Genomic DNA, 14,530 nt, shown 5'->3' with positions numbered 1-14,530 from the left:
ACACAGGACAGAAACCATTTGCTTGTGATGTTTGTGGACACAGGTTTAGACGAAAGTCACATATAACCACACACATGAGAATCCACACAGGACAGAAACCATTTGCTTGTGATGCTTGTGGACAAAGTTTTAGACAAACGTCAACTTTAAACACACACATGAGAATCCACACAGGACAGAAACCATTTCCTTGCGATATTTGTGGACAAAGTTTTACACAAAAGTCAACTTTAAACACACACATGATAATCCACACAGGACAGAAATCATTTGCTTGTGATGTTTGTGGACAAAGGTTTGGAAACAAGTCATATTTAAACATACACATGAGAACCCACACCGGACAGAAACCATTTGCTTGTGATGTTTGTGGACAGAGGTTTAGACAAAAGTCAACTTTAAACACACACACAAGAATCCACACAGGACAAAAACCGTTTCCTTGTGATGTTTGTGGACAAATGTTTAGCGATAAGTACACTTTAAACAGACACATGAGAATCCACACAGGACAAAAACCATTTGCTTGTCATGCTTGTGGACAAAGTTTTAGACAAACGTCAACTTTAAAGTCACACATGAGAATCCACACAGGACAGAAACCGTTTGCTTGCGATGTTTGTGGACTAACGTTTGGACAAAAGTCAAATTTAAACAGACACATGAGAATCCACACAGGTGGAGAAAACCGTTCAGTTCTTAATATTAAGACCAGTTCTAAAAACACTTGAGTTTACTCAAATTTGAAACTGATCAGCTCTAAGGTATTTTGTAAAATTATTGTATGAATAATTGTTTTCTGTTACTGCACTTTTTTTTTACAGTAATGTATGTGTTTATGTTAGAGGTGTAATGGTACACATATTTGTACCAGACTGTTACAGATTGTGTGTTTGGGACAGGTACAGAAATGCTAATGAAAAGTATTGTGATGCATGCTCAAATGAAAAGTATGTTGGTCACAGTCGATCACCTCTCTAGAAGCAGGCAGACATTTTATTTAACTGCATTTTCTTAACTGCTATGATAAGTAGAGGAATGTATCTTTTGAAGGTCTCCACACCAAAGCAAAGCATGAATATTTTCTTCAGATGAAACAGAGGGGCTTGAAGACCTGCATGTTTATTTCAAGTCAGCTGTGTGGAAAAGCTTTGTGATCCTAATCACAAAAACTTGTCAATCACTTGTCAATGAAGAGCAATGAGAGGTGCCAGTATGGCAAGCCTTGTAGATCATGAATTGAGGGACTTGAAAGTAACTGTGGCAAGCCATTGGTGTATTTATTTTTTCAATAGTTTTTATATCAAATGTCATTTTTTCACACTACCACTCAAGCAGCTGAGATGCCAGGTGTGAGTTTTAAACATTTTACTTTTTGTTTACATAACAATTCTTGATGAAAATAGTTGGTATAAAATTAATAATTTTACAAGTTTTTACTTAAAACTTTAGTATTAACTTTACCATAATATTAAAACGTATGTTTTCTTTAAAGAACAGATTGTATAAGGCATACTGTATAATATTTTCTTGTTGTCTATTATTCAAACATTTATGTGTTGATTCAGCTATAAATGCAATCAAGATTTTTTTTAAATTTATTTATACATTTTATTGATATTGATAAACATATTTAACATGCCCATCCACTTCACTTATTAGTAAAATATCCATTTAAATGTCCCCCTTTTTTTGCTCAACAAAATTAGGGAACACAACATAAATAGCACAAAGGGAGTGAAAGTGATTTTTGTTATAATCAATATATCATTCAGAAATTATCTAGATCTGGTCTGCGTGATTTTATACAAACCATTTCTTCCAGCATAAAGTAAATCAGTCCTTTTCGTCATTTACTTCTGCAGTTATTCTCTCCATCCTGTATATGTCCATTGTGATGTCCATCCATTTGTTCAACGTTGGGCTCTCCAGTGAAAGCCAGTTTTTTTGTGAGGGATTTTTTTGCACACCACTAATAAAATATTAAACAAATATTTGTCTATCTTTGGCCATCCTTCAGGCATGAGTCCAAAAAAAAAAACAACCAATGCTTTACTTTCTAGAGGCAGTAGACATCCAATAATGTCTTGTATTGCCTGTATCTCATTCCATCCATCCATTATCTCCCGCTTATTCCGAAGTCGGGTCACGGGGGCAGCAGTTTGAGCAGGGAGGCCCAGACATCTCTTTCCACAGCCACCTTTTCCAGCTCTTCTGGGAGGATTCCACGGCGTTCCCAGGCCAACCGAGAGACATAGTCTCTCCAGCATGTCCTGGGTCTTCCCCGGGGTCTCCTCCCAGTTGGACATGCCCAAAGCACCTATATAGGGAGGTGCCCAGGGGGCATCCTTACCAGATGTCCAAACCACCTCAACTGGCTCCTCTCAATGTGGAGGAGTTGAGGTTCTACTCCGAGTCTCTCCCGAATAACTGAACTTCTCACCCTATCTCTAAGGGAGAGTCCAGCTACCCTGCGGAGAAAACTCATTTCATCCGCCTGTATCCGCAATCTCCTTCTTTCGGTCACTACCCAGAGCTCATGACCATAGGTGAGGGTAGGAATGTAGACCGACCGGTAAACAGAGCTTTGCCTTACAGCTTAGCTCTCTCTTCATCACAACAGACCAGTACAGAGTTCGCAATACTGCAAATGCTGCACCAATCCGTCTGTCAATCTCACGCTCCATTCTTCCCTCACTCGTGAACAAAACCCCAAGATACTTGAATTCCTCCACTTGAGGCAGAACCTCACCCTCGACCTGAAGAGAACAATCCACTCTTTTCCGGTTGAGGACCATGGCCTCAGATTTGGAGGTGCTGATTCTCATCCCAGACTCTTCACACTCGGCTGTGAACCGCTCCAGTGAGAGCTGAAGATCACGGCGCAATGACGCCAACAGGACCACATCATCTGCAAAGAGCAGAGATGAAATCCTGAGGCCACCAAACCGGAAACCCTCCGCCAGCTGGCTGCACTGAGAAATTCTGTCCATAAAAGTTATGAACAGAATTGTGACAATGGGCAGCCCTGGCAGAGTCCAACTCCCACCCTGAAGGGGTCTGACTTACTGCCGGCAATGCGAACCAAACTCTCGCACCGCTTGTATAGGGACTGAACAGCCCGTAACAACGGGCCTCCAATCCCATACTCGCGGAGCACCTTCCACAGTGTACCCCGAGGAACACGGTTGAATGCCTTCTCCAAGTCCACAAAACACATGTAGACTGGATGGGCAAACTCCCATGACCCCTCAAGTACCTTAGTGAGGTTAAAGAGCTGATCCAGTGTTCCACAGCCAGGATGGAACCCACATTGTTCCTCCTGGATCTGATGTTCGACCAACGATCGGACTCGCTTCTCCAGTACCCCTGAATAGACCTTACCGGGGAGGTTAAGTAGAGTGACGCCCCTAAAATTGGAGCACACCCTCCGGTCCCCCATTTTGAAGAGGGAAACCACCACCCCAGTCTGCCAGTCCAGTGGCACTGCCCCCGATGTCCACGCGACATTGCAAAGGCGTGTCAGCCAAGACAGCCCCACAACATCCAGAGCCTTAAGGAAATCAGGGTGAATCTCATCCACTCCCGGAGCCCTGCCACCTCAGAGCTTTTTAACTACCTCGGCGACCTCAGCCATGGTTATGGACGGATCAACCCCGAAGTCCCCCGACTCAGCTTCCTCCATGAAAGATGTTGTGGTGGGATTGAGAAGGTCCGAGAAGTATTCCTTCCACCTCCCGACGACATCACTGGTTGAGGTCAACAGCACCCCACCTTCACTGAACACAGTGTTAGTAAAGTGTTGCTTTCCCCTCCTCAGCTGCCTGATGGTTTGCCAGAATCTCCTCGGAGCCGACTGAGAGCCTCTATCCAAGGTCTCACTGAACTCCTCCCACATCCGAGCTTTTGCCTCAGCAACAGCCAAGGCTGCACACCGCTTGGCCCTCAACTGCCTCCAGAGTCCCACTGGTCAACAAGGCCCGATAGAACTCCTTCTTCAGCTTGACAGCCTCCCTAACCTGTGGTGTCCACCACCGAGTTTGTGGATGACCAACGTGAGAAGCACCGACAACCTTTCAGCCACAGCTCAAGGCAGCTACCTCAACAAGCGAGGTGCGGAACATGACCCACTCAGACTCAATGTCCCCCACCTCAGCTGGGATGCATTTAAAGCTCTCCCGGAGGTGTGAGTTGAAGATCTCTCTGAAGGGTTCTTCTGCCAGGTGTTCCCAGCAAACCCTCATTACACATTTGGGTCTACTGGGTCTGTCTGGCATCTTCCCCCGCCATCTGATCCAACTCACTACCAGGTGGTGATCAGTTGACAGCTCAGCTCCTCTCCTTACCCGAATGTCCAAAACAAACGGCCGCAAATCAAATGACAACTATAAAGTCAATCATCGATCTACGACCTAGGGCGTCCTGGTGCCCGAGTGCACTAATGGACACCCTTATGTTTGAACATGGTGTTCGTGATGGAGAAACTATGACTAGCACAGAAGTCCAACAACAGAACACCGCTCGGGTTCAGATCAGAGAGGCCGTTCCTCCCAATCACGCCCCTCCAGGTCACACTGTCATTACCCACGTGGGCATTGAAGTCCCCCAGCAGAATAAAGGAGGGGGCTACAAGCAGACCCACACCAGCTCGATGCCTCTCCCCATGGGCAACTCCTGAGTGGAATAAGGTCCGACCCCTCTCAAAGCGATCAGTTCCAGAGCCCATGCTGTGTGTCGAGGTGAGCCCAACTATATTTAGTTGGTACCTCTCAACCTTGCGCACAAGCTCAGGCTCCTTCCCTGCCAGAGAGGTTACATTCCATGTCCCAAGAGCTAGCTTTGGTAAGCCAGGGTCAGAGCGCCAAGGTCCCCGTCTTTGGCCACTGCCCATAGCATCATGCACCCGAATGTTACGGCCCTTCCTGCAGGTGGTGGGTCCACAGGAAGGCAAACCCATGCTGCTCCTTCAGGCTGAGCCCGACCGGGCCCCATGGGCAAAGACCCGGTCACCAGGCGCTCACTGACGAGCCCCTCCCCCAGGCCTGGCTCCAGGGTGGGGCCCCGGTAACCCATGTACGGGCAAGGGACACTTGAGTTCCTTGTTTTGTTTTGTCCATAAAAATCTTCTGAATCTTCTTTGTCTGGCCTGTCACCTAGGACCAATCTGCTTTGGGAGACCCTACCAGGGGCAATTATAATTGACCCCGACAGCATAGCTTCTAGGATCATTCAGGAGTACAAACTCCTCCACTACGGTAAGGCGACGATTCAAGGACGAGTTCATTCCAATAAGTTTTTAATTACTTGACTGTCCCAAAAAACATGGTAATTATTTGCACTTTTATTTCCACAGTTTCTCATGGAAGTTAGAGAATTACCTTTATAATGGGATTTTTGGTAATGTGTATCTTATCAGACTTTTCCAGCCAAACTGCCTCCGCCTCAATGAGCTGCTACATTTCCACTGATACTCTGATTGTTCTCCACTTTCTGTTATAGTTTCTATTTCTCCCTCCATTTCCCACTTTGTTTTGATATATAAAGTTGAATGTGCTTTCATGTTTATAAGTCCTTCAATCCAAAAGACTTGAACTGAACTCTGTTACATGAGAGAGACAAAGAAAATTTAGTCAGGGCCCATTTAAAAAATATCCAAGAAATGGACACACCCACGTCCTTCTTCTTTAGCTTGGAAAAGTGTCACTCAGAGGAAACAAAGGATCTGTCTTAAACTCCTAAATGGACGATTGACTTCAGATCCAGCTGACATGAAGAACCATGCTGTGGACTTTTGAGCCCCATTTCCACAGCCCTTCTTCAGCACCACTCGGCTCGCTACGTTTCCAACACTTTTTCCACTATCGATTTTTCGTGGAACTGGCCCCTTTTTCAATCCCTTCTTTGGGGTACCAAACGAGCCGAGCTGGCACCAAAACGTAACGTCAGAGCACTGTTGGGCACTGATTGGTCGGGGGGTGGAGTCACTGATTCTTTTTGAGAAATTTTCTAAACAACACGATCCGCCATTTTCAATTACTCCAAATTCGGAGCAGCAGCTGGGCCTCTTTTAAATATTTTATAAACAATAATGACAACAAGTCTAATGCTGAAGTGCAGGCGTTTGTAGTTCTTGGTGGCCGATGACAAAACTCAGAGCGAGCTAGATGGAGCTCCGCCGGTGCTCTCCATAGCAGCCTCGGAGCCCTCTCAGGCCAGGCAAGGGGTCACCTCCCCCACTCCACCTTATCAGTGAAGATTAAAAAAAAATGGTGTCTGTAGTGCACCTCTACTGGGGGATGGGGTACTACAGGTAAACCTACACCAGATTTTTTGCTCCTACTAAATGCATTTTTTAACTATAAATTGGATAAGTTCGGCAGGCCAATTAAAATGTCCAACTGGCCATATATGGCCCGTGCCAGGGGTTACCCATGCCTTATCTATGAAAATTTTTGTTATTAGAACTTGTATTTAACATTGAAAAAAATCTTGATTGCATCTATCATACCTGCAAACTCAGAAGGGAAGAAAAAGGTGACACCTAGCAATTGTGATTTTAAACATTTAAATTAAGCATTCTGATATAATCCAAGAAGAAAATTAGGGGAAAGGACAACATGATTCAGGTAAAAAAGACATTTACTGACATGTCCTAATTTAATTAGGACTTATATAGGAAAGATCAAAATTTGCACACACAAAAAACACGCAACAACAGCACCAAGCCAACCAGAGAAACCAAATATAGCAGAGCCTTTTGCTAATAGAAAAAGTTAATTTCATAAATTTTTGACCAAAAAAATTCAAGGGCCCATTTTCCGCTGCTTGGCCATATTCCTCTTTCATGTCGATTGGCATCAGAAGCATTTGTAATGTAGGGGGACACATTGGTTGGGGATTTGGGGGTCCTCCCCCAGAACATTTTGAAAAAAATAGATGCCATTTCCCACATTCTGGTGTATTTAAACGGGTTGTTAAACATCTATATTTACCTGTATATGTAAACACTTGATTCAAAATAAATGGGATAAATCTTATAGTTAATTAGGGTTGGCTTGTTATGCTGCCAGTAGGCTTAGACCATCCATCCATCCATCCATTATCTTTTACCCGATTATTCCATTTTGGGCCACAGGGGTCGCCAGTGCCCATGTCCAGCAATCACTGTGCGAGAGGCGGGGTACACTCTGGACGGGTCGCAAGTCCATCACAGGGCCACACAGAGACAAACAACCATTCACTCTCTCACTCTCACCTAGGGACAATTTAGAGTTACCAATCAGCCTAACATGCATGTTTTTTGGTCTGTGGGAGGAAACTGGAGTCCCCGGAGAAAACCCACACATGCACGGAGAGAACATGCAAACTCCACCCAGAAAGGCCCCTGGACCGGGGTTTGAACCAAGGACCTGCTCGCTGAGAGGCAGCAGCTCTACCAGTTGCGCCACCGTGCCAGCTTCAAATTGACCTCATCTCTTAAAATTAATTGTTACAATTGAATAATTTTCATTTGAATTTATTTCTATCTTAACTTGATTCTGTACCTGACATTGTGCATCTGTTCATCCTTCCTGTTCCTTTCAAACCCAGCCGGTTGAAGCAGATGGCCGCTTGTCCTGAGCCTGGTTCTGCTGGAGGTTTCTTATTCATGAGGGAGTTTTTCCTTCCTGCTGTCGCCTTCATGCTTGCTCAAAATGAGTCTGTGATGAAGTTAAACTCAAATCAGTCTACTCCTCAGATAAATAATGTTAACTTACTTTTTATGTTTATGAATGTTTCTGTTCAGTGCCCTGAGATGACTCCAGCTGTGACTTGGCGCTATATACATAAACTGAATTAAATAACTATTTTAGACAGATTCCTCGTTCAACTAGTCCATATACGTATCGCTCTGTTTTAAACTCACTCCTATGGTTAAGTTAATGAAATTAATGTGACACAATTTATCACAAGCATTGACTTTTTTGTTGCACTTGACTTTTAATTTGTTCATTTTTTATTTAGTTTTATTTGTAACACAACATGCCATTCTGCTAAGCAATGGTGATGCTAAACAAGGAAACATTCTATATTATGCCTTATACAATCTGTTCATTAAAGAAAACACCTTGTAAATTGACTAATTTTATATCAACTAGAATTTTCATCAAGAATTATGTACACATAAAATAAAACATTGAAAACTCACACATGGCCTCTCAGCTGCTTGTGTGCTAGTGTGAAAAAAGTGATGCTTGATATTAACATTATTGAAAAAATACAGCAATGGTTTGCCAAAGCTAGTTTCAAGTCCCCCAGTTCATGATCTACTTGGCTTGCCATACTTGCAACTCTCATTGCGCTTTATTGACAGTGATAATTAGGATCACAAATTTTTTCCACACAGCTGACTTGAAATAAACAGGCAAGTCTGCAAACTCCTCTGTTTCATCTGAACAAAATATTCATACTTTGCTTTGATGTGGAGAGCTTTAGAAGGTATGATCTACTTATCATAGCAGTTAAGAAAATGCAGTTAAATAAATTGTCCGACTGCTTCTAGAGCAGGGGTGGGCAATTATTTTTTCCATGGGGCCACATGAGAAACAACAAATATTGTGGAGGGCTGGCACAAATAACTTTTTCATTCAACCTTTATTTAGACAGGTAAATCCCATTGAGCCTCGAGGACTCATTTACAAGAGAGACCTGATTTCAAGTTAACTCAATACTGCATAATAATAGTATTTCATTATTAAAAGAAGTACATAGCACTGTTTTAACAAGCTGGTAAGAGTATTTGTTATGATTAAGCAACGAAAAAGCGAAGTTTCCTTACAAAAAAAATGTCATTTATTCAATTAAATTTCCTAGTACAATGGTAAACTGTTAACATTTTTACCATTTGTGACATTATATTAATGATCATTTTCAGTCACATTCACCCCAAAACTCATTTTGAGTTTTATATACTGCTGGAAAAAGTTCTTATCTTTCTAAATATATCACAATATTGTCTTTGTACACCAAATATGAAACATCATATAATAGTGATCGTCACTGAACTGTGATTTCAAGTCCCAGTTCTTTACGTTCCTACATTAGTAGTCTAAACATCTCATTTGGTGTTTTTCAGTTCTTTTTTCTTGTTTAGTGAGAGAAGTCTAGTCTCTGTTGGGCTTTAACGGAAATGTTAAAGTCAGGTTGAAGGTCTGAGGTGGAGATGTGAAGCAAAGCTGACATCTTCAGTGAGAGAGGATCTATATCTGGATTTGGTTAACTTCATTTGTTTACATATGTATTTTGTAATTCCCCTTACGGGGGCCGGTCAGAGTCAACCAAAGTGCCGCATGTGGCCCTGGGGCCGTACAATGCCCAGGTCTGTTCTAGAGGAAAGGTGATCGCCTGTAACCAACATACTTTTCTTTACATTTTCATTCTGTACCTGTCCCAAACACACAATCTGGGCCAGTCCAGTACAAATATATGTACCATTACACTTCTAACATATATTACTGTAAATAAAAACCACTGCAGTTATGGAAAACAATTATGCAATTCAGTTTCAAGTTTGAGTGAACTCTGAAGTGTCTTTAGAAACTGTCATAATATTTAAAACTGAACAGTTTTCTCCTGCTGTGTGGATTTTCATATGCGAGTTTAAATTTGACTTATTTCTAAACTTATGGCCACAAACATCACAAGCAAATGGTTTCTGTCCAGTGTGGATTCTCATGTGCGAGCTTAAAGTTGACTTATTTCTAAACCTTTGTCCACAAACATCACAAGAAAATGGTTTCTGTCCTGTGTGGATTTTCACATGACTGTTTAAATGCGAGTTATTTCTAAACTTTTTTCCACAAACAACACAAGCAAATCGTTTCTGTCCTGTGTGGATTATAATGTGTGTGCTTAAACTTGACTTTCGTCCAAACCTTTGTCCACAAACATCACAAGCAAATGGTTTCTGTCCGGTGTGGATTTTCATGTGTCTGTTTAAATGTGAATTTTCTCCAAACCTTTGTCCACAAACGACACAAGCAAATGGTTTCTGTCCTGTGTGGATTCTCATGTGTGAGTTTAAATTTGACTTGTGTCCAAACCTTTGTCCACAAACATCACAAGCAAAAGGTTTCTGTCCTGTGTGGGTTATCATGTGCCTGTTTAAATGTAACTTTCGGCCAAAACTTTGTCCACAAACATCACAAGCAAATGATTTTTGTCCTGTATGGATTATCATGTGTGAGTTTAAACTTGACTTTCGTCCAAACATTTGTCCACAAGCATCACAAGTAAAGGGTTTTTGTCCTGTGTGAATTATCATGTGTGAGTTTAAACTTGACTTTCTTCCAAACCTTTGTCCACAAACATCACAAGCAAATGGTTTCTGTCCTGTGTGGAATTTCATATGACTGTTTAAATTTGAATTATGTCTAAACTTATGTCCACAAACATCACAAGCAAATGGTTTCTGTCCTGTGTGGATTCTCATGTGTGTTTTTAAAGTAGACTTTCTTCCAAACCTTTGTCCACAAACATCACAAGCAAATAGTTTCTGTCCTGTGTGGATTATCGTGTGTGTTTTTAAATGTGACTTTTTTCCAAACCTTTGTCCACAAACATCACAAGCAAATTGTTTCTCTCCTGTGTGGATTCTCATGTGTTTGTTTAAAGTTGACTTACATACAAACTTATGTTCACAAAGAACACAAGAAAATGGTTTCTTTCCTGTGTGGATTATCATGTGCGAGTTTAAGTTGGACTTCAGTCTAAACTTTTCTCCACAAACATAGCAAGCAAATGGTTTCTGTCCTGTGTGGATTGTCATGTGTCTATTTAAATGTGACTTTCGTCCAAACCTTTGTGCACAAAAATCACAAGCAAATGCTTTCTGTCCTGTATGGATTATCATGTGTGAGTTTAAATGCGACTTCTTTCCAAACCTTTGTCCACAGTCATCACAACTAAATGATTTCTGTCTTGACTGGATATTTTTGTTGGAGCCTCCAGTTTTCTTCCCTCTAAAACATTTCTCACTAATCAAACAACTTGAGGACTTTTTTCTTGAATGACCTGTCTTGTTTCTCTGGACAGATCTCTTGTGGAGAAAATGTTTCTCAAACTCAGAAAAAATGCAAGCTTTATTGACAGTGTTTACACCTAACTCAGCAGCCCTGTTCTCTGTCCAGTCATTGTCACGGTCTTCAGATTCTGATCCAGAGTCTAATGAGTCTTTCATCTGAGAATCAAGATCATTCACATCTTCATCATCATCCTCACTGTCTTCAGTCTCTGAAGAGCTAGAATCATCTTCATGAGTATTTAGATATGGGTTCCTGGTTGTTTCTACTCCTCTACAGTCCTTTCCGACAGTTGCTGCTTTCATCTGGTCAGCTGAGCTGTTGGTTGGAAGATTGTCATCTTCCAAATGGTGCTGATGAAGCTGAGAGAACAAAGGTTTCTCTTCATCATCCTCCTCACTCTTCAAAGGAACTGCAATGAAGGAAAACCTGGTGTCATCAGTCTCCTCCTTCATACTGAACTGCTCTACATCCAGACTGATCCTCAGTTCTTCCTCTTCTTCCTTTATGTTGCGTGTTTCTAGGTCTTTCTGGTCCACACCAGAATTCCATTCATCAGGAGCTTTTTCTTTAATCAGCATTGTCTTCTGAACATCTGCAGGGAACAATGAAACACATAAACATTAAAAGTTGATGCTCAATAATCCAGTACAAATCCAGCAATGTTCAGTCAGGTCATGTGGACGGTTTTTTGATCGTCTAAAGACTGAAGAAGTTCTTCGAATGAAGGACAAAATGTCTCAGTAAGAAAAGAAACTATCCAGTTGACCTGACTGAACATTGTTGAACATAAACATTAAGGACAGTTAGACAGTTGTAACTTTATATTCAGACAAACATCAATTGTTGAGTCCACTGATAAACCCAAAACAACATCTAATGCTGAATGTCAGACAAACCTCCTGAAACAAATTCAGTGAGACAGACATCCTGACTGGCTATTAGAAGACGATACATATAGAGCAGACATGTCAAGATAAAGACCAGACATACAGTATTTTATGTAAAATAGTCACAAGAAGGCGAACAGCACACAAACAACTAAAAGTACAAATCCGGAGAGCGCAAGATGGCAGCAGATCGTTAAGCAGCATTTTGCTAAGCTCCCATCAGACCCGCCTGAAAAACTGCCTTTTGTAATTATATTCTCGCTGTTTCTACAGTGAAATCTTCTTCTGAGATTGGTGTTGTTGCAGGATTGATTCAATGGAGCTGGAAAATGGTATCTAAATTGAAAAAAATTAAGACAGCGGTGCCCCCACCCACGCGGCCTGGAGATACTTCTTCAGCCTCAGTTCACAGTGAACCTGATGTGACAGGTGGGATGGCAATGACAGGTGCATCGACCACACCTTCGCCGAGCTCTGCAGGGACAGTCGAGTCGGCTCTGAAGTCAGATATTCTGGCTTTAATTAAGTCTGAAGTTGCGGCAATAATTGGGATTGAAATGAAGGCAGCCCTGACGGATGATTTTATTTTTATTAGCAGTGAATTACAAGTGGTAAGGGCAGCACTCGCTGTAAAGACCACATCCCTCAGAGCAGAACTTGCCCAAGTTAAACTAAGTATTATGGAGGCTGAGAATGGAATGTCTGTGTGCCCAGATGAGGTGGGGGTCCGGTGCGGGACCGTAGTGGAATTAAAGAATAAGGTGGATGAGCTGAGAGGAAGGCTTGAGTCTGTGGAAGGGAACATGAAACATAACAATATTAGGATAATAGGAGTTCTTCAGTGGCTGGGCTCGTGCATACCTACAGTGATAGGCAAAATGCTAATGGAAGTGCTGAAGCTGGACAAGTCGCTGCTGGTTGACCATGTACACTGGACCGGGCAGGAGAGGCACGGATGATCAATTGAGAGTCATCGTGGCCAGGCTGCATTATCATCAAAATTGTGTGGAGATATTACGAGCACGCAGTGGAAGCTCGATCCACTTCACAGAATCATCCATATTCATCACAGCTGACTACACATCAAGCGTGGCAAAGGCACAAGCAGGGTTCTTGGAGGTGAGGTGAATCCTGCAAAACCATACAGGTGCCCGGTATGGACTTCTTTTTCCTGCACGGCTTGGATCATGCATGGGGGGATGGACAAGGTGTTTGTTGACTCTGTTAAAGCAATGGAATACGTCAAGAAGAATGTCATTTCAGCAACAGGCAGCGAGGAGTGGAAGAAACCATAGGATCGGCCTCCCTTAACCAGTGTCTTTCTTAAGCTTGTATTTGACTCGGTATCTGGCTGTTAGGTCCTTTAACGGTAGTATGTACAACATTTTATTTGTTTTGTAGGGCGAGTGTACAGTGTTAATGCTCTGAACTGATTATTGTAAGTTCTGGTATATAATACACACCCCAACATGGGAGAGTTTTTCCTTTTTATTTACTCAATTTTTAACTTGTTCTTTGGGGGGTGGGGAGGGGTACATGGTTGATATTTATGATAATATTTAAACATTTTGTTGTTTAAAATATCCTGATGCATGCTCAATAATCCAGGTAGAAAGACTAAGAAAGTTAAGTCAGGTCCTCTGGATGCGTTCAAAAGAACAAAAAATTGTAAGAAAGTATTCTGATTTAGTTGTTTCTATGTTTTTCTTAATTACTATTACTCATCATTTGTGGGCTGACAAGAGCCCAGATTGTTGGACTGTGTTCTCTAGGGTAAGCACAGATGTGTGGATTTTCAGTAAACAGAGATCTTTGTTCTCTCTGTGTTCGGGTAGGAGAGAGAGATGGGTTTATACCAGATCAGTGTTTTTTTTTTTTTTGTTTCTTCTAGCAGGTACTCCTCAGAGCCGACCGAGAGTCTTTATCCAAAGCCTCACTGAACTCCACCCACATCTGAGCCTTTGCCCCAGCAACAGGCAAGGCTGTGGACTGTTTGGCTCTCTGGTACTCCTTAGCTTTCTCTGGAGTCCCACCAGCCAACAAGACCCAATAGGACTCCTTCTTCAGCTTAACAGCCTCCCTAACCCGGGGTGTCCACCACCAAGTTCGAGGATGGCAACCATGAGAAGCACAGACAACCTTGCGGCCACAGCTCAAGGTAGTTACTTAAACTCAGGTTCGGAACATGTCCCATAAGGACTCAATATACCCCACCTCAGCTGGGATGTGGTTAAAGCTCTCCCAGAGGTGCGAGTTGAAGATCTTTCTGACGGGTTCTTCTGCCATGCGTTCCCAGCAAAACCTCACTACACATTTGGGTCTACCAGGTCTGTCTAGCATCTTCCCCCACCATTTGACCCAACTCACTACCAGGTGGTGATTAGTTAACAGATCAGCTCCTCTCCCCATCACAGTATCCAAAACAAACGGCTGCAAATCGGATGACACGACTACAGTTAATCTTTGATGTATGACCTAGGGCAGGCATGGGCAACCCCGGCTTTTTAATTGGGCTGCCGAAACTGTCCAAAATTTGGACAAAAAAAAACCAAACAAACAAAAAAAACAATATATATATAT

The 14,530-nt window shown here is 42.3% G+C and overlaps 2 protein-coding genes across 2 annotated transcripts in view; one reads left to right on the top strand and one right to left on the bottom strand.

Annotated features, from left to right (window-relative positions):
* Window positions 1-731, top strand: part of LOC119420803 (gastrula zinc finger protein XlCGF8.2DB-like) — a 1,359-nt gene extending 628 nt beyond the window's left edge. The window contains exon 3 of the mRNA XM_037688230.1: window positions 44-731. Within this exon, the coding sequence (XP_037544158.1) occupies window positions 44-731 (688 nt within the window). The remainder of the gene's footprint in view (window positions 1-43) is intronic.
* An 8,813-nt stretch (window positions 732-9,544) lies between these two features.
* Window positions 9,545-14,530, bottom strand: part of LOC119420802 (gastrula zinc finger protein XlCGF57.1-like) — a 13,697-nt gene continuing 8,711 nt past the window's right edge. Inside the window, exons 3-4 of the mRNA XM_037688229.1 lie at window positions 11,138-11,655; window positions 9,545-10,621 (exon numbers count right to left, since the gene is read on the bottom strand). Coding sequence (XP_037544157.1) covers window positions 9,545-10,621; window positions 11,138-11,655 — 1,595 coding nt within the window. The remainder of the gene's footprint in view (window positions 10,622-11,137; window positions 11,656-14,530) is intronic.

Source organism: Nematolebias whitei, chromosome 14 (genome assembly GCF_014905685.2).
Source record: "Nematolebias whitei isolate Nwh7 chromosome 14, NemWhi1, whole genome shotgun sequence".
NCBI lineage: Eukaryota > Metazoa > Chordata > Actinopteri > Cyprinodontiformes > Rivulidae > Nematolebias > Nematolebias whitei.
The sequence above is the reverse complement of the archived record's forward strand: the minus strand, read 5'-3'. Positions and strand labels throughout refer to the sequence as shown.